We start from the raw sequence: 24,931 nt of genomic DNA, 5'->3' as shown, positions 1-24,931 counted from the left end.
ATGGTACACATATATAATTCAATACACATTTTATATACTAGACAATCGTACATGTTATTATATAGAAACCAATGTTGATAGCAAGTTGTTGATAAGTTTCACTATTATGTAATTTAACTATATGCAATAATTATATTCAATGGCCCATACAACTAGATAAGTAGGCCATAAAACCAAACAAAACATAACATACAACAACAAAACCACACCATTACAATCAATTATTGTTCAAAAAAGTTTAAATATTTAGCAAACACATTTATTAACAGCGTAACCCTAATCTGTCAACCCAATGTATTTAATGTATGAATAAAGGTTTAAAGTTTTCAAAAAAATCCTATTTTAGTTCTATGAAAATTTCAAGAAGTAAAAAAATGAAATGAAAATGTACTTAAAGTGCAAATAAGCTAAGAATATGAGGAAAGCAAGTGAGGAATGTTAAATCACTTAACCTGTTCTTGTTTGCAAGCGCGAATAAATGTAGGAAAGTAATAAAGAACCAATCTAATCCTAACAACGAACCAGTTGAATCATCTAACCAGTCAATTTCTTCATTTTGATTAAGGTTAAAAGTTGTTTCCAAGTGGGATTCTGATTAAGGTTAAAGATTTGAGGATTTTTTTCAATGCGAAGATTTGGTAATTTCTTTAACTTTTAGGTTTTCATCATTTTTTTCTTTTATTTTTTCAAATTTTTTTTTGTTAATGTATTAAGATATTATTATGTTTAAAAAAATTTGAGATATTTGACATGAATTTTTGGTAATTTATGTAGCCAAAATTTGTAATACACATTAGCATTAACAATTTTAAAAACTAATGAAAATGTCGCGTCCACAGTCATGTCAATTATTTAATGGATAAAATTTAATATTATTAACAATTGGATTGAAATTCTTAAAAAATAATACTACAAGAATTAAATTTCTCTAAGGTATATTAAGAGGGACTAAATTTATAAATTTGAAAATTATGGGGACCTACGACCAATTTTGACCTTTTTAATATTATGTATTGAATGATAGCTAAAGGAATCTTCCTGTAATTTGTGATGATAATTCCAAATCGTGGGAGAAGGCCCATCTTACAATGAAAGTCCTAATCATATAGCCCACACCACATTTACTTTGAAGGTGCAATAACGACGTCGTGCCCACAAAGTATTCAAAAGGGGAAAAAACACAGAAAAAACCAAAGCCAAAAAATCTCTTTTTTCTTCCCTGTCAGTTTCCTTTCAAAGAAGGGTTTTTGTAGGGCTTTTTTCTATGTTTCTCCTCTTTTTGTATTCAAGTACTTTATACAAACAAAGATAAAAAGGAGAAAAAAAAATGGGTTCCTTGAGAAATGAACAAGAAAGAGAAGAGGAAAATGTAGTAATGGAAAAAGAGGAAGAAAAGGAAGAAGAAGAAGAAGAGCCCATATTAAAAGAACAAAACCAAAGGTTTTGCATGTTTCCCATTACCCATCAGCCACTTTGGGAGATGTACAAAAAGGCTGAGGCTAGTTTCTGGACAGGTACTTCCTATTTTTTTGCTTCTTTTCTCTGTTTAAAGATTTTTTTTTCTTGGCCATTTTTTTTTTTCAAATTGGGGGTTTTTTATGCTGTTTTTGCGTGTTTGAAATTGGGTTTGTCTTAGATTTTATAAACTAGGCTTTGTGTGAATGGAATGGTAAGTCAAATTAATGGTTGGAGGCAGAGTATAAAAGAAAGGTAGGTTGTATGTTCGGTTGAATTGGGAAATGGACTGTTGCATTGGCAATTTTGTCATCATTGTTGTTATGAGTGTGTTCATAAGGCACAATGGCGGGGAATGATTTGAATTTTTTTATTTAAATTTCTGTTGGTTTGCAGTTATGAGAAAAACTACCTTCTGTAAATGTTGATATTGACAACTTTTTGTCATGCTTTTGGACCTGCATTTTCCCTTATCACTCTACCCCATTTTTATGTTAGTCTGGCCATGTAGTGAGGATTGTTGGTTATGGGGAGACCTTGGCAATCTTAGACACAACACAACGTAACCATACGAAAACAATAGGAAAAAAAATTGGCAGTTGAAGATTTTGACAAAAAACTTATATGGGTTTGACAAAAAAGAAAAAAAGCGTTTCGTGTTTAGTTTGTCAACTAGAATTGTGACATGGAAATTTTCATGTGTTACATGTGTTTGACGCGAAATAGATGCGACATGGATACATAAATTGCATAAAAAATTGACTTCCAATCTTGAGGAATATTTAATCTGATTTGCGATTTTTTGGAAATTGTAACCTATGCAATCTTGATTTGCAAATCTGCATGTGTCTAGACGTTAGAATTTGTGTCGTCCTATTTCTGAATGAATGAGAGAGATTGTTTTTGAAGAACTGCCACGACTCTTTTTCTGGTGTTTTTCTGTAAGCTTTTTCTCCCAATTTTCAGCTTTTATCACTTTATATTTTTAGTCCTATTATGCATCACTGCTCTTTATCTTCTTTATATGTTGTTTCTTTATCTTGTCTGGTAATTTCCTTCCTCTTGGTTTGATCTCATATTCATAACTTGTTAATGTTATTGAAGCTGAGGAGGTTGATCTCTCACAAGATGTGCAGCAATGGGAGATGTTATCTAACTCAGAAAAACACTTCATAAGCCATGTGCTGGCATTTTTTGCTGCATCTGATGGGATAGTTTTGGAGAACTTGGCTGCAAGATTCCTAAAGGATGTTCAAATTCCAGAGGTATGTATTAGTTAAGTTGTTTTTCTGGCTATTTATGAATAACTGTGAGTACCTACTGGATTTGTATATTTAATTTTATTTTTCATGGTCATTTTTGCAATTAAGGATAACTTCATAATTATATAAAGCATTTACTATAGGAGAATCATAATGTAGTGATAGAGTTAGGTCTGGTTGGTAAGGTCAGGCTAATACTCTGTTTAATTCTTGAAGATTTTGTATGCATATCTAGTTATAAACACAAGGGTTGTTACTGACCAGTTTTGTTTTATATAAAGGTAGAGGATGCTTGTGTCATAGAAACCATTACTTAACTTGATTCTTTCAAGTTTTTGATCTAACATCAAGGCTTCTCATTCTCTCAGGCCCGGGCATTCTATGGATTTCAAATTGCAATGGAGAATATTCATTCTGGTAGGGAGTTGATCGTTTACTATATTTGTTGATCTTCACATCTAATGGGCAGGGCCATCATTAAGGTGTTACTAAAAGAAAACTCTTGGCCAATTGAACCTGGCCACGTCTGGCAATTTGGCATAATCTAGCTTACAGCCTATTGGACTTCTGAAGAAGGCCCCCCTCTCAAATTATTTCTAATAATTTTGCTGCTTGGGAAGTAAAGATGAGTATTGTCCTAACATTTGTGGTCTTATTCAGTCTTGGGTCATCTTAATCTCTATCCAAGTTGATAAACCAGTCTATTTTTAGGTAATTTTAGGGCTTGGTTTAACCTTCAGGAGTTGGCTAGATTGTCAGACTTATTTATTTGGCCTTAACAGTCAACACAGGACTGTCACCTAGCATGAACCGGCTTGTGGTCTTTTTGATGATGTCCCTGTATCCTGCATTAAAAGTTACCTGATTGCAGATATTTTCTGCTGCCAATGTTTAGAAATGTACAGCTTGCTTTTGGAGACATATATCAAGGATTCCAAAGAAAAACATAGATTGTTCAATGCTATCGAAAACATCCCTTGTGTCAGCAAGAAGGCTAAGTGGGCTTTGGATTGGATACAAAGGTACTACTTTCATGTCCTACTGTCTGGAAACTTATTATGTGAAGCCAAATAAGCAATTTGGTTAAAGAGTTGTTTACCAGGACTAGAAGTGATTCTTGAGAGTTTTCTGAATGATTTGACCTAGTAGTATTATATTGATATTTATTCACCATTTTCCTCGCCTTGTGTCTCAGGGTTACCTTATGCATTGCTATATTCTCATTCCTCTATCTTTTTAAACAATTGTGCACATCTTTTACCCAGGTTTTCCTAACTTTGATTGAACATTTCACCTGTTAGATTCCTTAATGCTGATCTTCTGGCCTTGATATGTTAAAACTTAATTTGGAAGATTAATGCACATATGTTTGCAGTTTCTTCTTTACTTTCTATCACATTTTCTAACTGTTTTTTGATCAAATATTGAGCTCAGTAGCTTTGGATCCCTTCTATACCATTAAATAAATGGACTTTGTTTGCCCTTATTGTGGTTCTCTAGCTCATTTACGCTTTAAACATAACTCTGGTTAAGTCAAAGCAGTGCCTTTCTTTGTTTAAAAGGACTTTTTTGTGCATGTGTGCAGTTCCACCTCATTCGCAGAGAGACTTGTTGCTTTTGCTTGTGTTGAAGGAATCTTCTTTTCTGGAAGGTAATCTTCTTTAGTAGCTTAGCCAGTCGGTTATTCTAATTGATGTTGTAGAGCTTGTGTTTTATATTTTCTACAACAAAGTTTGAATTAATTTTGTATATTTTTCCTGTTTATTAATTATTTATTGAGCTTTTCAGCTTTTGTGCCATTTTTTGGCTTAAAAAGAGGGGACTGATGCCTGGTTTGACATTCTCAAATGAGCTTATATCTAGAGATGAGGGGCTTCACTGTGACTTTGCTTGCCTTCTGTATAGGTCGCTTTCTATTTTTAATTTTTATAAAGTATATTTAAACTTTTACTGCTGGGTTTTATTTGTCATTGGTTGAATATTTGGGTTGAATTTGAGAAGATAAGGAAATTTCTTAGATGTGGAATTCAATGCACCTGCTTACAGTTTGCTGCGGAGGCAACTTAAATGGCAAAAAGTCCATCATATTGTTCATGAAGCAGTGGAAATCGAGACTGAATTTGTTTGTGAGGCTCTCCCTTGTGCACTGATTGGCATGAACTCAACACTAATGAGCCAGTACATAAAGTTTGTTGCTGATCGTCTTTTGGTATCTCTCTGTAAATTTGTTTATTTTTTAAGAGTTCATTTGATAAACTTAGCTTGATATCTTAAACCACCTTTGAATGAAAATATATATTTAACAAATCCATATGCCTATAGACACGCACACACACATTTATATATTCCATAAAACTTATAATGTTATTTTTTAATCCTAAACTGATATTCTCTTTTATCCAAAATAAGAATAAGAAACCTTTTAAAACATTAATAAAAGGTCTTCTCTGTTTTAAATTTGATCTTCTTTGCTTGATTTTAATATATTGCAATTCAAAAACATATTAACATGATCATAAAAAGTTACTATTATTATACATAGAAGAAGTCATATATTTCCTTTAAGATTTTCCTTTAAAATTATATTTCTTTATGATGAATTACTCAAAATTTTAATTTATGTGGGTAAAGAAATCTGTTTTACATACTTTGAAGGAAACTGGTTACATAAAATCTTCATGTGAACTTTTAGGAAATTTCAGGGTTTTGAGAGGCAAAGGTGAATCTTCAATTGTTAGTTATATGACTTTTCATTGTGAATTTTCCTGATTAAAAAAAGAAAAAAAATTGTTTGTTCAAACGTAAATGGTGTTTTTCATATTTGAAGATAAATTATTCAGCCAAAAAAAATATTTGAAAATAAATTTGTTGGAGGGAAAGAACCAAACTAGTAATTTGTCTCCCGTTTATTTACAGGTTGCATTGGGGTGTCAGAGAAAGTACAATGTGGAAAATCCTTTTGATTGGATGGAATTTATATCATTACAGTAAGTATTAATAGGCATATTGCTGCATTTCCTTGTTTTATGTTATTGGATTAAATGAAAGTAGAGCTCAATTCAATATTTTTCAAGGTAACGTCCACTATCTGGACTCTTCGTGTGAGCATAAGGGCTTATAGCCCTTTTTCAGTGGCATTCTTTATATTCTTGTTCACCCACTTTTAAACCTTTTTGATTTGAATGTTTTTCACTCTTGGCGGGACCCATCTGACATTGGTCCCAAACAAATTATTGCTGAAATGAGACATGTATGTTAAATGCAAGTGTTTTACAGAAGTCTTCCTTCCAATATCACCATATTACATATAGTGAGGAAATTTGTGTGGTGTAATGGGATTGTAAAAGTCTTTGACTTTGAAGATGGAGCTTAGATTAGTTGGTTCATATAGCCGCTCTTAAGAGGTGACATGCAGCAAGTCTCAGATTCAAAATCTCAGCTTCTGCAACCCCTTCACCTATCCCTAAGTCACGGTCTCCTTTATACAAAACAAAAAGGTCTTTGACTCTCTATAACTCAGATTAATGACTCTTTGAGTAATCATGGTCAAAACTTTCACCTTTTTTTTGTTTTTGAGCCAGTACTTGTTAGACTTAGCTATGTAAGATATGATAGTAGTTAAGTTGTTATGGATCATATCATTTGACTCGCCACATTTTGTCTTCTCTAAACCAGCATTTTTGCGATGATAAGTTCTATATGTTGATTATGATGTCTCTAGTCCATGTTAAAATGTGCGTTTGACTTTGCAGAGGAAAAGCCAACTTCTTTGAGAGGAGGGTTGGTGATTATCAGAAAGCATCTGTTATGTCAAGCCTTCAGAATGGAGGTAAAAACTATGTCTTCAGACTGGATGAAGACTTCTAAATCCCCCATTGATCAAGTGTTTCGTTTTCTTACTCACCTTGAGTATTATATAATGTTGCCAATGGGTATCAAAATATTATTTTAGTAACTCTTTTTGTCTGTAATATCTTTCATCATACCGTAAATTCCAAAACATCATCGGTTCATCGCCTGCATGGGTAAAGCTCAAATTATATGAATATATGTTTGGCCATCATTAGCCTTTTATTATGTACAATAATCACCTTTGGATGCATATTGTTGTTCCTTATCTGATGTTTTAAGTGCCTGTCATATTCGAACAGGTGCTACTTATCTTTTATTCCCATTTTTCTGGGTCGAGGTGGAAAGTCTATATCATCATCTGTTTAGCACTTTGCAATTGCTTATATCATTACATTCCTTGCATTTCACTAAATTTGTTCAGTACATCAAACTGGATAAGTTACATAATTACTTTGTTGCTGCATGGTGGAAGAAATCAAAATGAAAATGTTATGGAATTCTGTTTGGCTGAAGGAAACAGCAGAATTCCCTTTCACTGTGTGGTGCAAGAGCCTTGATTGTGAAACTTATTATTTACAGCATAGAAAGGACGAAAGGCATTGATGGTGTTGTTAGTTAATAATAATACAATAAAATGATTTTGATTCCGACGTGATTCAAGCCCCAAATTTTACAAATTCAAAGAATATTTGAATCTAAAGTGATCTGATCCATTCATGCCTATTTGGCTCCTGTTATGAGACGCTAAAGCAGCTTAAGAAAATTTTGATAAAATTCAACTGGAAATCCCTTTTTTTTATTTTTAATTAGAATCTTATGTTAGAGGATGTTTCCAAACAGCTTTAAATCAAAACTAAACCAAGCAGCTTTCCTCTTATATAAATATGATAATTTGTATATTTATAATATATAATTTGTATTTAATATATATATAAATATGAAAATTATCATATTATAATTTGTATTGACATGTTAAATATAAAAATAATTTTAAATAATATTATTTGTATATTATGTTTATAATATATTATTGTATTATATTTAAAATTACCAAAAATATAAGTATGACTGGTGCATAATTGTATGATTATATAAATGTATACAAACAAGAAGCAACGTATTTGTTTGTGTGTGTTTTTTCTCGGTAAGAATTTAACTTCCGTAGCTGCATTAATGAATTGTTTGTAATAAAAATTATATTGAGGCTGATGATTTGACAGGTGATGAGGAAAATAGGAGGGCGGACCACAACTAGGGATGGGGAGCTAATCTGTCTCCGACGGGTTTCGATTCGATCCGATCTTATGAGATTGATTTTTTATTTGAAATTTGGGTTTCGAGGTCTGGTCGGATCAGGTAAAATAAGAAAACATTTGGGGTCAGGTGGGGGTCGAATTTGCCTAAAACCCGATCCGATCCGACCCGATATTATATAAAAAATTATTTTTTAATTAATTATTTAATTTTTTATTATATATATATTTATATAATGATATTTTTAAATATTTATATTTAAAAAATAATATTTTATATTTAAAAAAATAATATTTTATTAATTTCGGATCGGATACGATTTTTATAATATCGGGATCGAATCGATTTGGGTATAAAAAAAAAAAAATTTGAATAAAATCGAGTTCAAATTTAATAAAATATTAAACCGAGTTGAGTTCAGATCGAATAAAATTCATCTCAAACTCGATCCGATGTTAACCCTAACCACAACTCATGAACCGCAAGAGGAAAGTCATTTTACTTTTAGAGTAATTTGTCCCACTTGGTTCCATCATTGTGGACCGTTTCAATTATGTTTGCTTGCCTTTGCCGTCTTGGTTTTGGTGGTTAGGCAACCCCTTTTCAATTTCAGATGCAGCACCTTGGAATCAAATATCAAATCTCACCAAAATTATAATACTTAATCATTGCATTCCTAATCAGTAATTACTACCAAAGATTGGGGCTGCCAAATGCCAATCATGAAAGGCTACATCACATGTATTATTATATTATCATGTACTATTAATATTATTGAATCTTTTAATCACTAATTAATTAGTACCAAAGAATAAACTGCCAATCATGAACAGCTACATCACATAAAACTTGAAATTTTCTAATCCACTGAACTGATGAATTTATTTTTTAAAATTTTAAATTTGTTAAGTATTTTTTAAAATAATTATATAAATTAATTAAATTAAATTTTTATTTTTAATGATTTTATATTTACATACAGTTAACAACCCCCCTGGCCAAAACCTGATCAGATCCGATCACATCAGATTAGAATCCTGAAATTGGTGCTGATTGTTTGATGACTGGGCCATTTAACCTAACTTCATGTCTGAAAATCTTTTGCATCTGCAGCCATCTAAGTCTTATTGGTTCATAAACTAGTAGTTTAGCAAAAGATTGGTGGGCAGGTTAGAAAATTTTTATCAGTTCCCAAACTTGGTATATGCATAGTCCAAAAAATAGGGAAGTAAATGAATCCAAAATTAATAAATTTTACTATGTTTGTAATTTGATTGTATGATAAGTTTAATAAATAAATAGAAATTGAATTTATTTATAAATTATTCGTTAAATAATTTATTTATTTATTTATTTATATATTTGGATATCAATAAATAAAAAATAAATGAATTTTATTATATTTATTTAATGAATTTAAAAATATTACTTATTAAATTTAATAATTAAATATAAATAAATAAAAACCAAACTTATACACGAATAAATCTTCGAATGTTTTGTTGTTTAAAGCTTTACCTAAAAATAAATTCCTCCTTTTGGCATTAAACAGGCAGGCTGCACTCATACATTGTACACCTTTCTGATAAATTACAGACCAAACTTGAAAGAAAACAGAAACAAACTCACAACTCTTCCTACAAAGAAGGGAATCATTTAATCCCAAGCTTACAAACCAGCAGGAAAGTGGAGGATGGATGGTTTTTTATTTTATATATTTCCTTGTTATTTTTTTCTTGGTTTATATTTTATGTCCCTTTCTACGGTGGGGTGGGGAGGTTGAACTGTATTTGTTGAGACTTTGGATAATGATGTCCCCAACAAATCGCTTTTTTCTAACTAATAAGCTCTAACAGATTAAATCCCAATAAGAGCTTACCTACCGCACAGATAATGCACAATGTATCACTAGATTTGATAATTTAAAATAAAATATAAATAATATGATTTAAAATTTTAATAAAAATTATATATATTAAAAAAATTAAATTTTATATTTTATATTTTACGAATTATAATATATAATTTTTATATAAAATATAATATAAATATATAAAATTATTAATATTTTATATGATAAAATATACAAATTACTAAATCTATATATAAAAGCAATAGAAACATTTCAGAAAGATCAGACCCCTCAAAAGCTCTCACTTTTTCAGACATAAAAAACTCTTCAAAAGCATAAAAAAGCTTAGAAGATTTCAAATTTTGAAATTTGGTAAAAAAAAAAAAAAGACTTAAAAAAAGAGAAATAGATGTTTTCTTTATTATAAGTTAAAATATTTTGCAAAATGCTGTTTAAAATCAAATTATCAACTCGACATCCTACCAAAAGAAAGTTTAATCTTGAGTACCAATTAAAATATATTGATTATATGTTTGAATTATAAATTATTTATGTTTAATATTATCTTGATACACCAAGTAATCGATTCAAAATTGCCCTTAATGTAAATACTGCCAAATTTGCCATCATCAAAAGGAAAAAAGTGGGAGGGGGAAACAAAAGGAGGTCTCTCACACTGTTTTGCCACTATTATCACTTGGGAGTTGGGGTTGGGTTGGGGGCAATTCTCATCCCCCTGTCATCATCTTTACCTACCCCAACCACTAGAGTTTCTTATAATTCATTTTCCCATTTTCACCTTTGAATGGACAGCTTGCTGTACCTAAATTTAGGAATAGGGTAGGCTCAAGCATTCATTTATAAATCCTGAAACCAAGCAGAAATGAATTTGAGAGTGAACAATGAACATCATTTTATCAAAGGAAGTTTAGGTCTTGCTGTTCAATTGGTGGGACATGGCCGTGAGTTATGATATCCTTATTTGCCCAAAAATGGAATGTCAAACACCTTCGTATTTATGAATTTACAACCTAACCTTTTACTCTTCTTTAACTTCAACTGAAGATATTGTGGTAGTTGTATCCAAATTCAAAATGCATCTATATTAATTGTGTGATGTGATTAAAGATAATAATAGTTCGGATTAATTTTATTATTGTAGTAAAATTATAAATTTTTAAATTTCATTAGAAATTGAATTAATTTGAATCAAATTTTATAAATTTATTAGTTTTTTTATTTAATTTTTTATTAGTTTTTTATTATTTTTAGTATATTTAAATAAATTTATATAGGAAATAATTATTTTTATATTATAAAATTTTAAATTTATATAAAAATTTATTAAAATATATAATTTTGTTGGATTCGGATTTTTTAATCTAAAAATCGATTTGAATTGAATTAAAATATTTAATATATAATTTAAATCAAACTAAATAAAAAATTTTGATTCAATCTAAATCAAATCAAATTTTAAATAATCTCAAACAACAATTTAACCCTCCAAAAAACAATTTTTTAAAAAGCACAATTCAGTTTTAAAACTTTAATACAGTTTACCTGGACTTCAGGATTTTAAGCAATAAAAATGAAAACATTATTAAAATTACTAGTATTTGACCTAATAATTATTGTGTAACAACATAAAATATTGCCCTGTATTAGATCTAAAATTGATGTAGGTCAACTATAAAAGCTCTTGTACAATACAATATAAAATATTGCTCAATAAATCAATTGCTAATTTTGAGGATTTTTTTAACTTTATTTTGAAATAATCAATAAAAAAAATTGATTAATGGTAAATTTGTTCGATTTGATAATAATTGATTAATAGTCTTCCATTATTGTTAATATTAATTATAAGTTATATTTTGCCTTCATTTAACTAAGTGAATTATTTTTTTTCTAATATTATGATTAAATTTTATTTGAATTTTTTTAAAGATATTAAAGGTATACTCAATTACATTTGTCGGAAGCATTCAAAATATTTTATCTGATACAAGAATGTAAATTAATAAAGCATTGGATAAACAGCTTACGAGTAGACTCAATTTATTTTTATTTATTAAATTTAATAAATGATTAGAAATAATAAAATTTATTAATTAAATGAAAAAATTATTTATATTAAAAAATATAAAAAAAAGTATTTAACCAACAATTTATAAATAAATTTATTTTTTATTTATTAATATTCATTTTGTTAATTTTAAAAAATAATCACAAATAACATTTTAAAATTTATTAATTAAATGAATAAATCATAAATTTAATAAAATTCAATCATATAATTTGATATCTCTAGCTCTAAGTTATTTCAGTGAAAAAATATTTAAATGAATAATTATTAATTGCCGTCACATTGAGCTCAATAGAATATTAGTATTCTTTTCTGATTAAAAAAATGTCTTTACATCAAAGAGCCACTACCCTTCGCCACCTTTGACTTTCTCAATTTTAACCAAATTCATTGGCCAAGCCACCAACTTAAAAAAAAAAAAAAAATGGAAAAAACCATAAAGACAAGAAAATAACTTCAAAACCAAAAAAAAAAAAAAAATCCTCAATTCTAATCTGCCTCAAACTCCACCACTCTGTTCCTAAAGCTGTTTTTTTTTTTTTTTTTCTTTTTCATTACAAAACGAAAAAGGAAGCAAACGTGGCTGCTCTCTCTGGAGCTTTAGACGAATGGAGGTTAGCTTGCAAAGAAGCAGGCTCTGGAACGACGTCGTAGAGCAGACAAAGGTGGCAAAAGAGAAGGGTGTTGATCCCCTGCTTTGGGCTTTACAAATGTCTTCAAGTTTGAGCTCTTCAGGAGTTGCTTTGCCTTCAACCGAGTTAGCCCACGTGTTGGTTAACTACATTTGTTGGGATAATAATATCCCAATCCTATGGAAGTTTTTGGATAAAGCTTTGATGATGAAGATCGTTCCTCCCCTGCTTGTTCTTGCTCTGCTTTCACAAAGGTTTGTTCTTTACTTTCTTGGCTGTTCCTTTTTGGGAGGTTCTAAATTCTTGGTTTTGTTCAAGTTGTGATATTTGTTCATGGGTGATGAAAGATTGATGGAGTTAATGATAAATTTTGATTCATTTCAAGTTCCTGACTTTGTATCCTCCTTTTTTTTTTTTAAAGTATTTTAATTGGATTTTTCACTTCCAATTTCTTGGAGATATAAGAGATTTTGTTGTACATTATTTTTTCCTTTGAAGTCTAAAAGATTTATCCTATCTACTTCTTTAAATACAAACCTTCTTTTTATCCATGTCTTTTAATCCTAGATAATCTCTGTATTTTTCACATTGGCATGCTGCTGGCTTTTTTCCTAACAAAGGAGGCCGCAGCTTGAGGATATGTGTTGGAGGTGCTGGGACTTGAATGTCATCTCTTAGGTGACTACATGAACTATCTGAGCTAAGCTCCTGTTCATGCTGCTATCTTTTCTGTTATTCAAACTCATGAGAGATTTGTTATAACTGGATAGGCAAAGCATTCTGAAAGTCAAATTTGTTTTTTCTACAGTGAAAAAAGTCAGCAAACAGAAAGTCAAATAGTTCTATTAAACTGATTTTAATTTTTCCTTCTATAATTTAGGATTCTAATGGCTTCCATTTCTTTAATTTAGGATTCTAATGGCTTCCATTTCTTTCTTTTTTTCTTTTTAATTTTCTCAATCATAGGAGGATTGCCATGTTGGTGCCTGATTAACAAAAATGTTCTTTTGCTTGAAAAGGAAAAAACAAAAAAAAGAAGAAAGTAAGGAAGTTGTATTGAAGCTTGGTTTGAATGGATTATTCGTGTTTATGATGTTGTAAGAAACAGGAAGCTTAAATATCTATATTTCTTCTTTTTCTGTTCTAAATATCTTAAATTTAATTCCTAATTTTCTGGATAGTGGATGTAAAGTAAGTTTCTGATTGGCAGTACAGAATACAGATAGTGGTGTCTCCTAACATTTTGTACATTAGTAGTCTCAATCTGCTAATTGTTCTGTATTAGTTACCGATGGAGAAATTTGGTGGTTCTCATACTATCTTTTCTTACATATCTTATTGGCTGGCTATCTTGATAACTTTCTTTCTGCAGAGTAATGCCCTGTCGACATTCCCATCCAGCAGTTTATAGGCTTTACTTGGAACTTCTTAAAAGACATGTGTTTACCCTTAAGTGTCAAATTAATGGGCCAGATTATCGAAAGTGAGTTCTTATTGTCTGTGTTATTTGACACACACACACACAAAGACTTATGCATATTAGCTAGAAAATAATGAGACAAAAGAAATAGAAAAAAAAAAATTTGTTTGCATTGCAGCTTTGAATCTTATACCACAAATATGGTCCTTGCATATGAGGTAGAAGCTCTAAGGTTTTCGTTTCATATCACAGTATCTATATCCAAATTAATGAATGTTGTTTCATCTGCATTATAATAACCATATTCTGTCTTCTACGTGATCATTGTGTTTCAGTTGTAATATTGGAAGATGTGTTAGTATTGTTCCTAACTCCTAAGACTTGTCTAGGCTACGCTTGCGAGTTTGCCTTTCTAAACTACATAGCTTACTAGCTTTTCATGTTTGTCCTGGTGAATTGAAGGGGTCATTTGTTTAATTTATAAAAAAAACTCCATTTATGCTTTGTTCTCATGGCATCTTTAAACTATGGCATTACAGAAAATAGTTAAAAAATGGATACCTTTACTACCTCAACAACTTCGACCTTTCTAGAACATTTACTAACCGTAATACAATAGCTATGGAATAGTGTATTAAGACAATAAAGGCTCCCTGAAGGATATAAATTAAGACAAAGACTAAGAGGGGCTGAGAAAGTTCAGAAGTAGGCTTGCTTCCTGATAATTCGATTGTATTCGAACTTATTATTTCTTAAATTCAAGTTTCCTTGTTCGGAAATATTGATAATAGTACTGAGTTGCACATGAACTCTGTTCCCAGATGGAAATTCATATGTTAGTAAGTTGTTCCAATCTATGTTCAGTGGACATTTGACTTTATCCTGATATAACTATGTTGGACATTTGTTAGATGCCTTCAAATCTTTATGAATATGACTCTTGGACCTTAAAAATCAATGGGAACACTTAAGAAAAATTTTTATGGTCCTGTGTAAAATATTATTAAGTCCATGATGGATTTTAGTTTGTCAATCCCTTTCAAATGCTTTTGATTAAAATGACCATTGCAGATTGTACTGATTATTGTCAGTTTTCTATTTGTAATTCCTGTGTTTTCTCCTCATACAGGGTCATGAAATCAATAGATGCTACTCTTAATCTTTCTGAGATTTTTGGCCTTCAAGCAATGGATCCTGGTATTCTGGTGGTCGAGTTCATCTTTTCAATTGTGTGGCAGTTGTTAGATGCATCATTGGATGATGAGGGATTGCTAGAACTTACTGAGGGAAGGGTGTCCATGTGGGCAATCAAACCTCAAGAAATGGAGATAGATGGTCATGATATTTACGATGAGAAGAAGATTGAATATCATGAGAGGTTGAGGAATTTCAATACTACAATGGCTATTGAGATAATTGGACAATTTCTGCAAAATAAAGTGACTTCCAGGATTCTTTACCTAGCACGGCGAAACATGTATGTATTTTGTGAACTCCCAAAATAGCTTCCCAACCTTTATGTATTCTAGTCTGTCCAATGCTTTTCGTTTTTCCCCCATTGCATTTTAGTTTTCCAAGCATTGGAACAGCTAGTTCTCTTATCTTAGTTAATCACAAAGGCATGAACTGAATACCATTTACACATTTTTTAATCTGTGAGTGCATACATTCAATGAAGTGTTTGTGTATCTGTGCATCTGCACGTGTATCAGAGAAAGTTCTTGCCTTATTTGGATTAAAGTTAGGTTAATTCTCCATTCGGATTCCTTTCAGTTTAGAGCTGTTCTATTTGAACAAAACAGAGACATTATTTCCGTATGATTATTGCTTATGAATCTTACACCACATTATGATTATTGCTTATCAATCTGACACTACATTTCAGGTCCACTCATTGGGTAGCTTTCATTCAGAGTTTGCAGCTTCTTGGAGCAAATTCAGCAGCACTCAAAAATTCAAAAGCTTTAACTTCTGAGGCTCTTCTAGAGTTGACATCAGATAGTCGTATTGTCTTGTCTAGAGAATGCAAAACAAGTTCACTGCAAAAATTCCATGCTATTATGGCTTTTGGATCTCTGGTTTCTTCAGCTGGTCTATGCCATGGATCTAGTCATTCAGATCTTTGGCTCCCTCTTGATCTGGTATTAGAAGATGCTATGGATGGTTATCTAGTTAACACAACAAGTGCTATTGAAATTATAACTGGTAAAGTTAGATATCTTCATTGCTTGAAAAAAGATTTTCAGTTCAAAATGTTACGTGGTTAGTTGGAGCAAAACTGATATGCAAGATGTGAACATTCATGCTATGCAGGTTTGGTTAAAACTCTTCAAGCAATAAATGGCACCAATTGGCATGACACCTTTTTAGGCCTTTGGATCACCTCTCTTCGGCTTGTTCAAAGGGTTAGAATTTCTTTTGATGATTTGAAATTTTCTTTTCTTTTTTCTCTGAACGGTAACTATGTTCTGAACAGAGAATATGATGTATTCTTGAAGCATCAAAATTTACTAAGACTAATTGCTATCCTTGTAACTTTTCAGCCCTGAAATGGACTTAAATTTCTCATGCGCTTAAAAGTGTAGAACTTATTTTTGATGTTGCTGTGCTTCAAATTCAAGATAGAAATATGACTAAATTTTAAAGAAAATTTATGCATACAGGCCAAGATATATATTAAAGGAAAAAAGTTGTTGCTTTGCTTGACCAACTAAGTTTCATTTTTCATAATAAGCAGTACATTCACTCAGTAACAATTGTAGGGGTATTATTATGAAAGATGAATGGTATACTATTCTCTAGTTTTCAGGTATATGAAGTAGTCTGACTGCTGTATCTTACCTTTAGTTCTTAATTGACTGTTAGGAAAGAGATCCCATTGAAGGTCCTGTGCCTCGGTTAGATACTCGTTTATGCATGCTATTGTCTATTATCATTCTTGTGGCTGCTGATCTTATCGAGGAGGAGGAGGAGGAGGAGGAGGGTGCATTTGATGAAACAGAATATGGCTTCACTAATCACTGGAAAGAAAAGAATTTTGCCAGGAATCGTCGTGAGAATCTGGTCTCCAGCCTACAAGTACTTGGTGATTATCAAGGCTTGTTAGCTCCACCTCAATATGTTGTTTCTGTAGCAAATCAGGCTGCTGCCAGAGCAATGTTGTTTGTCTCAGGCATCAATGTTGGGAGTACATACTTTGAGTGCATCAATATGAAAGACATGCCTATCAATTGTTGTAAGTAATATCTTGTTCCATTGATCAATATGCTGACCACTTTTTGGGGGGGGTTAATGTCACCAATAGCCTTTTAATTATAGTGACATGTTCAATGTGATACTAAACTTTAAAAATCTCTAATGTGGTACCTTAGCTATGACTTTGTTAAATGTTTTACTCACTTCTAATGTGGTTAGCTCCAACTGATGACACATGGTTGACAAATAGCCTTTCAAGTACTACATTACTGAACAAATTCATAGTTCAAGTATTATATTAGAGATTTTTAAAGTTTGGTTATCATATTGAACATTTTATTATAGTTCAGGGGTTATTGGTGACATTATCCCTTTCTTTTCATACATTTAAGTCTAACCCATGCGCATGTATTTATGGGGCAGTGGTTAAAGCCACTTGGTGGTTTCCTTGTGCGTTAGGATCTAACCAGAGAAGTTTAGTTTGGGTTCTAAACAATTCTGAAATGGCTATTTGGTCAAGATAAATTGGAGAGCCGAACTTATGAGGGCATTGTTGTCTTTATTTTTATCTTTTGGAGGGGTGGAGGCAGGGAAATTATATGAATGGTGTAAATGTTGAAAGATTTGCACAGTTCAGTTCTGTTCATTTAATATTAAACAAATAATAAGAGTTTATATTTTTAAAAGTATGTTCTTTTTTAAATTTTTTTATGATATATAATTGGTTCAGTTGGAGGCTTCTTTCTCTTTTGCCTGCTTGTCTGCCCATAAAATTATTACAAGACCATCTTAATTGTTTCCCAGTGGACCCAAACCAAAACCATAGCAAAGCCCTTAAAAAGATGAGACCGAACTCACTAGTTTGGTTCAGCTTCTTGCTTCAAGGTTACTCCCACATCCATACTTATGCTGCAATCTGCATCTGACTGCACTCTTGTGAGATCTGAAAAAGAAAAGCATAGCAGAGTATAGTCGTGTGACTTTGAACCTGAAGATCACTGGAAGCCAAGAAGCACTGGAGCTTCAGGATAAAGTGATTGATTCCAGAAGTGTTTCTTAATTCTTGTGGCATTACATGCATATACCAGCTTCTTATTAAACATTTAAGAGAAGAAATAATCTTTTTTTTTTTTTTTCTGAAGAATGATGTTAGCATGTGATGGATAAACATAAGTGCAACGCATTCATTAAAATGAAATGATCAAGAATTACCATTAGCTCTGCTCTGTGCTGCACCAGAAAACCTTTTATACCTAGAACAACTTTTTGAAATTTGCTGAAGTTGATTTTCAATTCATCATTAGACCAAGTCCCTAGAATTTTGATGCTGTTTTTTATCTTTCTTCTCGGATCAATATTTTTTAAGGCTTTCTATTCTTATGTTGTGATCTTGTTTTCAGCTGGAAACATGCGTCATCTGATTGTTGAGGCTTGTATTGCAAGAAACCTACTAGACACATCAGCATATTTCTGGCCAGGCTATGTGAATGGACGCATTAACCAACTACCTTATAGTGTGCCAGCTCAGGCACCTGGTTGGTCATCATTCATGAAGGGGGCCCCACTTACTTCAGTAATGACTAATGCTCTTGTTTCAAATCCTGCTTCCAGGTATACTTATTTATTTCTCTTCAAATGATACTTTTGGTTTTGAGACTTTATTTCCACAAAGCTTCCGTCCTATGCTTCTCTGCTATTGCAAGTGTTTCAGAGCTTGTTAGGTTAAATGGAATTATCAACTTTATAGATATCAATTCCAGACACACATGCAAAATAGGATGCTATTGCAAGCGTGTCACTTCTAGTTTCCTTGATGTATATCTATCAAGGTTGAGGGGAGTGTTATGGAGTGGGGTTGGAGGGCATTATTAGCTTTATGTGTATCAATATCATCCTATAATTGCAATAGACATTATCACAAGTGTGGAACCTCTGGTTTTTACTCCTCTCTCCCTCTATCTTGTAACATTTTGCTAGAACTATTCCTGACTTCTCTGTCACTGTAACCTTTAGCTTCCTTTGCAGTAAAACCTCAAACTTAATGCATATGAAAACTTCAGATTGATGTGGTGTTTGGTAATTGGCTTGTGAATATGCTTCTTCCATCAAGGACTTGCGGATGATGAAGAATAGGTTGTTTGACTGGGAAAACTTTTATATAATATTTGTGTGAGTGATAAAATTCTCAATGTAAGAATTTAGCAGGAGGAAAGACCGAGCATGCAAAACCATCTAATAAAGTTAAACCAATTTTCAGCTGTTATTGTCACTCATTCAGTACACTGGATGGGATCCAATGTTTAAAAATCAAGAGTGATCTTGATATATACAAGTTTTCAAATATCTTTTAATTTTTGTTGATTAGGCCTGGTCTTCAGTTATTCCTTTTTCTTTCCTGAAGCCAGGTATATCAGTTGCTCTTTTTTATAAATTTACCAAGGGTAAAGCAACTGAATTTAAGCTCATGGATTTGATGGAAGCTTAGCAGAGCTGGAGAAAATATTTGACATTGCGGTCAATGGATCGGATGATGAGAAGATATCTGCTGCTACAATTCTTTGTGGGGCTTCTCTAATTCGTGGTTGGAATATACAGGTAATAAGATGAACATTTCATTTCATTTTAAAGATTTTCATTTGTGACCCTTATGCAGAATGCTGTATTTTCATACAACTGCACTTTTGTAACATTGAACGGTTCTTCTCCATTTTGTTTTTCCCCATTTTTTCTCTGTTTTTTCCTTTGACTTTGTGTTTTCTATTTTGCCTTTGTTTTATTCTCCTTACTTTCTAATTTGGTTTAATTATATATTCCATGCAGGAATATACGGTTCAATTTATAACTAGATTGATGTCTCCTCCGGTTCCTGCTGATTTTGCTGGAAGTGACAGCCATTTGATAGATTATGCTCCAATGTTGAATGTGCTGATTGTTGGAATAGCATCTGTGGATTGTGTTCAGATTTTCTCACTACATGGCTTGGTATGTTTTGCTAACTTACCTAAGCATATCCATTGCACAGATAAGAATTGATATTGCTGTTGGTTTGACAAGCTTTCGCGGATGAATGATATATTTTTATCTTTGTGCTTTGATATAGGTTCTATACCTTTAGTATTACTTTTACCTCTTCAAAAACATTTAGTTAAATAACACAACCCATAATTTCAATTATAAAATATAAATTAATCATAATTTTAAAGGTCTTTTTAGTAGTAAATTTAAAACCCAACCGGTTAAACAAAATCAAACTGAATACGGTTTGAAATGAGTTAATTGCAAGTTTGGTCTACTAAGAGAATTTGACCAGTTTGGCTGCTGGGTCACCGGTTCAATTGGACCAACGGGGCATTCTGATCCTATTCTGATAACTATTGGGGTTCTGACCTTGTGATAGGTCCCCCCTTTTAGTATTCTTCCCTATTTTGAAGAGACATTGGATTGCCAACATTAAGTGAAATAGAGAAAGAAAGAGAAGATAGTGGGAGATTTGCTTGGAAGGAAACTTCTAATCCTCCTGCAACTGATGCTATTGAGCTGAATTAAATAACTTTCTTCCTACTTTTTTCATATATTGTTGAATATGGTGATATGTAATCACCCTAAAAACACATCACCATATCCAACATATATGTATTTATATGGATCAACCCTAGCAAAGATAAACTACTATACTAATTAATTCAACTAAAAACTCTGTACCAAAAAAAAAAAAAAAATTCAAATACTAGTTAAACTTCGTTGAATGGAAAAAAAACCTAAATTTATCTAGTGGTGCGTTAAAAATCATCTGAAGTGGAGCAAGCATGTAGCATATGTTAAATAGGAGGAAATATTTGGTGGGACTGAGATGTTTCCTTCCCCATTTGAAGTGGAAAACATAGCTCATATAAAAGAGAATTAGAAGTTTCCTTCCAAGCAAATTTACCATTTATGTAAGCTATAGACAAGTTTTGTAGAATAATTGTCATGTATAATTCATTTATATGTTCAAGAATGTAAGTTGGTTATTGATGGAGACCTTTATGTAAGCTATAATGTAAATTTTATCGCTTTCTTTTTCTTTCCTGCCAGGTCCCACAACTTGCATGTTCATTGATGCCAATATGTGAAGTTTTTGGAACTTGCATACCCAATGTCTCATGGACTCTCCCTACAGGGGAAGAAATCTCTCCCCATGCGGTTTTTTCTAATGCATTTGCTCTCCTCCTAAAGCTATGGAGGTTTAATCACCCTCCCATTGAACATGGAGTTGGTGATGTACCCACAGTTGGATCCCAGCTGACTCCTGAATACCTCTTATTAGTCAGAAACTCTCACTTATTGTCTTCTGAAAACATCCACAAGGACCGAAACAAAAGGAGACTCTCAGAAGTTGCAAGTTGTTCATCTCCACAGCCTGTATTTCTGGATTCGTTTCCAAAGTTAAAGGTCTGGTATCGGCAGCATCAAAGATGTATAGCTGCTACACTCTCTGGTCTTGTTCATGGAACCACTGTTCACCAGACAGTGGATGGACTTCTTAACATGATTTTCAGAAAGATTAATAGAGGAAGCCAGTCTATAACTTCTGTTACTTCTGGAAGTAGTAGTTCATCTGGACTTGGAAACGAGGATAACTCTCTAAAACCTATGTTGCCTGCCTGGGATATTCTAGAAGCTGTTCCTTATGTTGTTGATGCTGCTTTAACAGCATGTGCTCATGGTAGACTTTCTCCACGTGAACTGGCTACAGGTTTGTCTCATCTGCTTATTTGATTTTATCTTTATGCATTAATGCACAATGAGGAAGATGAGAATCATACATAGGATTGCTATTCAGGAAAAAGAACAAGTCTTTTTGCCCGGAGCAGTTTTTGTTGGAGGAAAATAATAATAGTTAAGGCCAGTAGCCTTTGGGCCAAAAGCCATCTCCTCCATGCGATGATGGAGGATGAAATCGTGGATTGATTCCATATGGCTAAGTAAACTTACCTCATTGAACTGTGTAAAAAGAAGGGGAAAAAGGACTTACAGGAAAGGGTGAAGGTGGCCATGAACTGAGAATCTATGATTCTGCTGGCATTTTTTTTTCACAATGCCATTATTTATTTGACTGGGAAACTTAGAGCAGAAAAACTATTTTTACATGAATTAATGGGACGTCCAGATATGATGCTTAACTCTGATCAAATATAAGCTGTTATAACCAGAATCTTTTAATGTCTCAGGGCTAAAAGATTTAGCTGATTTTCTTCCTGCATCTTTGGCAACCATTGTGAGCTACTTCTCTGCTGAAGTAAGTCGAAGTGTCTGGAAACCTGTTGTTATGAATGGTATGGACTGGCCAAGCCCTGCTGCAAATTTGTCCAATGTTGAGGAGCATATCAAGAAAATCCTAGCAGCCACCGGCGTTGATGTCCCTAGACTTGCTGCAGGTTTTATTGTTGTCATCTTAAATTCTGAATGCTTACATCGTTAAAGTTTACCATGATAAGTATGCTTACTATCGTATACATATTGTGTTTGGACATGCATTCATTGCTCCTTGTTCCTATGTCTTTACAAAATGACAAGAGCATGTTATGCTTTTATTTGGCCTTGAGACATATCAAGTAGAATTCAAAAATTAAATGGGTATTGCTTATGCTGGAACTATTCTTGCTTAAAAATAAGTTAAAAAAATTTTTTTTTTTCATTTCTTTGTTCCACAAACCAATTTTTTGATAGTATGACTGAATGCATATTTTACTAACAGGTGGGAGCTCTCCAGCTACTCTTCCGCTACCATTGGCTGCTTTTGTAAGTCTCACCATTACTTATAAAATTGACAAAGCCTCAGAAAGGTTTCTGAATTTGGCTGGCCCAGCTTTGGAGTACCTTGCAGCAGACTGCCCGTGGCCTTGCATGCCAATTGTGGCTTCCCTATGGACCCAAAAGGCAAAGCGATGGTTTGACTTCCTTGTCTTTTCTGCATCTCGCACCGTTTTTCTACATAACAGTGATGCTGTTGTCCAGCTTCTTAAAAGCTGTTTCACTGCCACACTTGGCTTGAACATCGCACCAATCTCCAGCAATGGTGGTGTTGGAGCTCTTCTAGGCCATGGATTTGGGTCACATTTCTGTGGTGGGATATCACCTGTTGCCCCTGGGATTCTCTATCTACGTGTTTACCGTTCCATGAGAGATATTGTGTTCATAACAGAAGAGGTAGTATCTCTCTTGATGCACTCTGTGAGAGAAATAGCATGTGGTGGTATGCTAAAAGAGAAATTAGAGAAGCTGAAGACAAGCAAGAATGGAATGAGATACGAGCAGATTTCTCTTGCTGCAGCAATGACAAGGGTGAAACTGGCGGCCTTCCTGGCTGCTTCTTTAGTATGGTTGTCTGGCGGCCTTGGTCTGGTTCAGTCGTTGATAAAGGAAACTTTGCCTTCTTGGTTTATATCCGTTCATAGGTCTGGCCGGGAGGAAGGATCCGGGCTGGTGGCAATGCTTGGGGGATATGCACTTGCATATTTTACAGTGCTTTGTGGTGCTTTTGCTTGGGGAGTTGACTCTTCATCATCAGCATCAAAGCGGCGTCCTAAAATCCTAGGAACGCACATGGAATTTCTTGCAAGTGCACTTGATGGAAAGATATCACTTGGTTGTGATGGAGCTACATGGCGTGCCTATGTATCCGGATTTGTGAGTCTAATGGTTGGTTGCACCCCAAACTGGGTCTTAGAGGTGGATGTAGATGTGCTAAGGAGGCTGAGTAAGGGACTGAGACAATGGAATGAGGAGGAGCTTGCTCTGGCCTTGCTAGGAATTGGAGGGGTTGGTACAATGGGTGCAGCTGCTGAACTGATAATTGAGAAGGACTGTGACAGCTAAGTAGTAAGTTCTAATTTCGTCAAGAGAAAGAACACTTGTGTAGTGATAGGTTCTTTTTGTAATGAAAGCCTTAATTTTGTTTTAATGGTAGGATTTTTCACCCTTTTGTAGAGTGAAATATTTCAGTGTTTGTAATTTTTTTTTTTTTTTTTTATATTTTCAGGCTGCGACTGCTTTTGTATTAAAAAAATATTGTAAATACATACTTGTATAGAAAACTATTGCTTGACAAATTTGTTTGGTCTGTCTGTCAATCTCAAGCTTAAGATGAGGCTGGCTAATATAATTGACATGCACATAAGAAACGTGTACATTATATGGACTAGGATATACATATTTTTGTTTATATATTTACACAAATTGAAACTAAACAAAGTTATATTTAATTAATTATTTATATGATAATTTTTATATCAAAATAATAATTATTTATTAAAAAGATAATAATACCTGCCTCATATAAAAAATAACTAATGTTTATTTTCGTTATTTATGTAGTTAAAAACTAAACCCTAAAGCACTGTTTTTTTTTTTTTTAAATAGGCAATACTCCCTTTATCTCATTAATGTTATTGAAGAAAAAATTTAAAAAAATTAAGAAAAATTATCCCAATTGTCCCTTGTTACCCTAAACTATAACCACTAACTTTATTCATGTGTTTTTTTTTCAAGTCAAGTATAATTTTGTAAAGAAAATTTATAATCAATGAAAGTAATTAAAATTCATCTTGAAATTTCTTAAACTTTGTGTCAAGTTAAAATCCAACACAATAAATGAAAGAAATTAAAATCAATCAGTTAGGCCTCGTCATGTGGCAAGTCACATGCATTATAAATTTTAAAAAATAAATAAATTTTGGTCATTTATTTTTTAAAATTTTTTTTATTTTTATCATTCAATTTTGAAAATTTACACTTTTTTCACTAATAAATAAATCCTCAATTTTTATAAAAAAATAAAAATAAGCATTTGATATTTTTATTACATGAAGTTAAATTATAAATTATTTTATTTTATTATAATTATATTAATTAAAGATTAAAATACTCCAACTACCATGA

At 32.4% G+C, this 24,931-nt stretch overlaps 2 protein-coding genes across 5 annotated transcripts; both read left to right on the top strand.

Annotated features, from left to right (window-relative positions):
* The first annotated feature begins 1,192 nt into the window (after positions 1–1,192).
* Positions 1,193–6,794, top strand: RNR2A (ribonucleotide reductase 2A). 3 transcript variants are annotated; one of them, XM_022867171.2, is made up of 9 exons: positions 1,193–1,514; positions 2,560–2,720; positions 3,086–3,134; positions 3,613–3,739; positions 4,303–4,368; positions 4,506–4,622; positions 4,764–4,926; positions 5,634–5,704; positions 6,470–6,794. In XM_022867171.2, exons 1-9 carry the CDS (start codon positions 1,328–1,330, stop codon positions 6,582–6,584), a joined length of 1,056 nt encoding a protein of 351 aa, XP_022722906.1. In that variant the 5' UTR covers positions 1,193–1,327; the 3' UTR covers positions 6,585–6,794. The 3 variants fall into 3 exon arrangements, with proteins under 3 accessions (XP_022722906.1, XP_022722904.1, XP_089612632.1); XM_022867169.2 differs by having other exon boundaries at positions 1,198–1,514; positions 3,589–3,739; XM_089756506.1 differs by lacking the exon at positions 4,506–4,622 and having other exon boundaries at positions 1,198–1,514; positions 3,589–3,739.
* Positions 6,795–12,168: 5,374 nt separating this feature from the next.
* RFR1 (REF4-related 1) lies at positions 12,169–24,113 on the top strand. 2 transcript variants are annotated; one of them, XM_022867055.2, is made up of 12 exons: positions 12,169–12,650; positions 13,769–13,879; positions 14,946–15,293; positions 15,702–16,021; positions 16,130–16,221; positions 16,682–17,051; positions 18,412–18,622; positions 19,492–19,606; positions 19,832–19,993; positions 21,086–21,746; positions 22,222–22,428; positions 22,749–24,113. In XM_022867055.2, the coding sequence occupies exons 1-12, from the start codon at positions 12,373–12,375 to the stop codon at positions 23,867–23,869; spliced, it is 3,996 nt and encodes a 1,331-aa protein (XP_022722790.2). In that variant the 5' UTR covers positions 12,169–12,372; the 3' UTR covers positions 23,870–24,113. The 2 variants fall into 2 exon arrangements, with proteins under 2 accessions (XP_022722790.2, XP_022722791.2); XM_022867056.2 differs by lacking the exon at positions 13,769–13,879 and having other exon boundaries at positions 12,265–12,650.
* Positions 24,114–24,931: the final 818 nt, after the last annotated feature.

This window comes from Durio zibethinus, chromosome 27 (assembly GCF_047325235.1).
Source record: "Durio zibethinus cultivar Kanyao isolate XHJ-2024 chromosome 27, ASM4732523v1, whole genome shotgun sequence".
Lineage (NCBI taxonomy): Eukaryota > Viridiplantae > Streptophyta > Magnoliopsida > Malvales > Malvaceae > Durio > Durio zibethinus.
Note: the sequence above shows the minus strand (reverse complement) of the source record. Positions and strands in the feature narration are given on the sequence as shown.

Bases quoted from the DNA above. Each gene is read 5' to 3' on its own strand.
- RNR2A (XM_022867169.2), top strand. From the start codon at position 1,328: ATGGGTTCCTTGAGAAATGAACAAGAAAGAGAAGAGGAAAATGTAGTA. The intron at 4,927-5,633 runs GTATCTCTCTGT...GTTTATTTACAG, and splicing joins TTGTTGCTGATCGTCTTTTG to GTTGCATTGGGGTGTCAGAG. The intron at 5,705-6,469 runs GTAAGTATTAAT...TTGACTTTGCAG, and splicing joins ATGGAATTTATATCATTACA to AGGAAAAGCCAACTTCTTTG.
- RFR1 (XM_022867055.2), top strand. From the start codon at position 12,373: ATGGAGGTTAGCTTGCAAAGAAGCAGGCTCTGGAACGACGTCGTAGAG. The intron at 18,623-19,491 runs GTATACTTATTT...ATTTGATGGAAG, and splicing joins GTTTCAAATCCTGCTTCCAG to CTTAGCAGAGCTGGAGAAAA. The intron at 19,607-19,831 runs GTAATAAGATGA...TATTCCATGCAG, and splicing joins TTCGTGGTTGGAATATACAG to GAATATACGGTTCAATTTAT.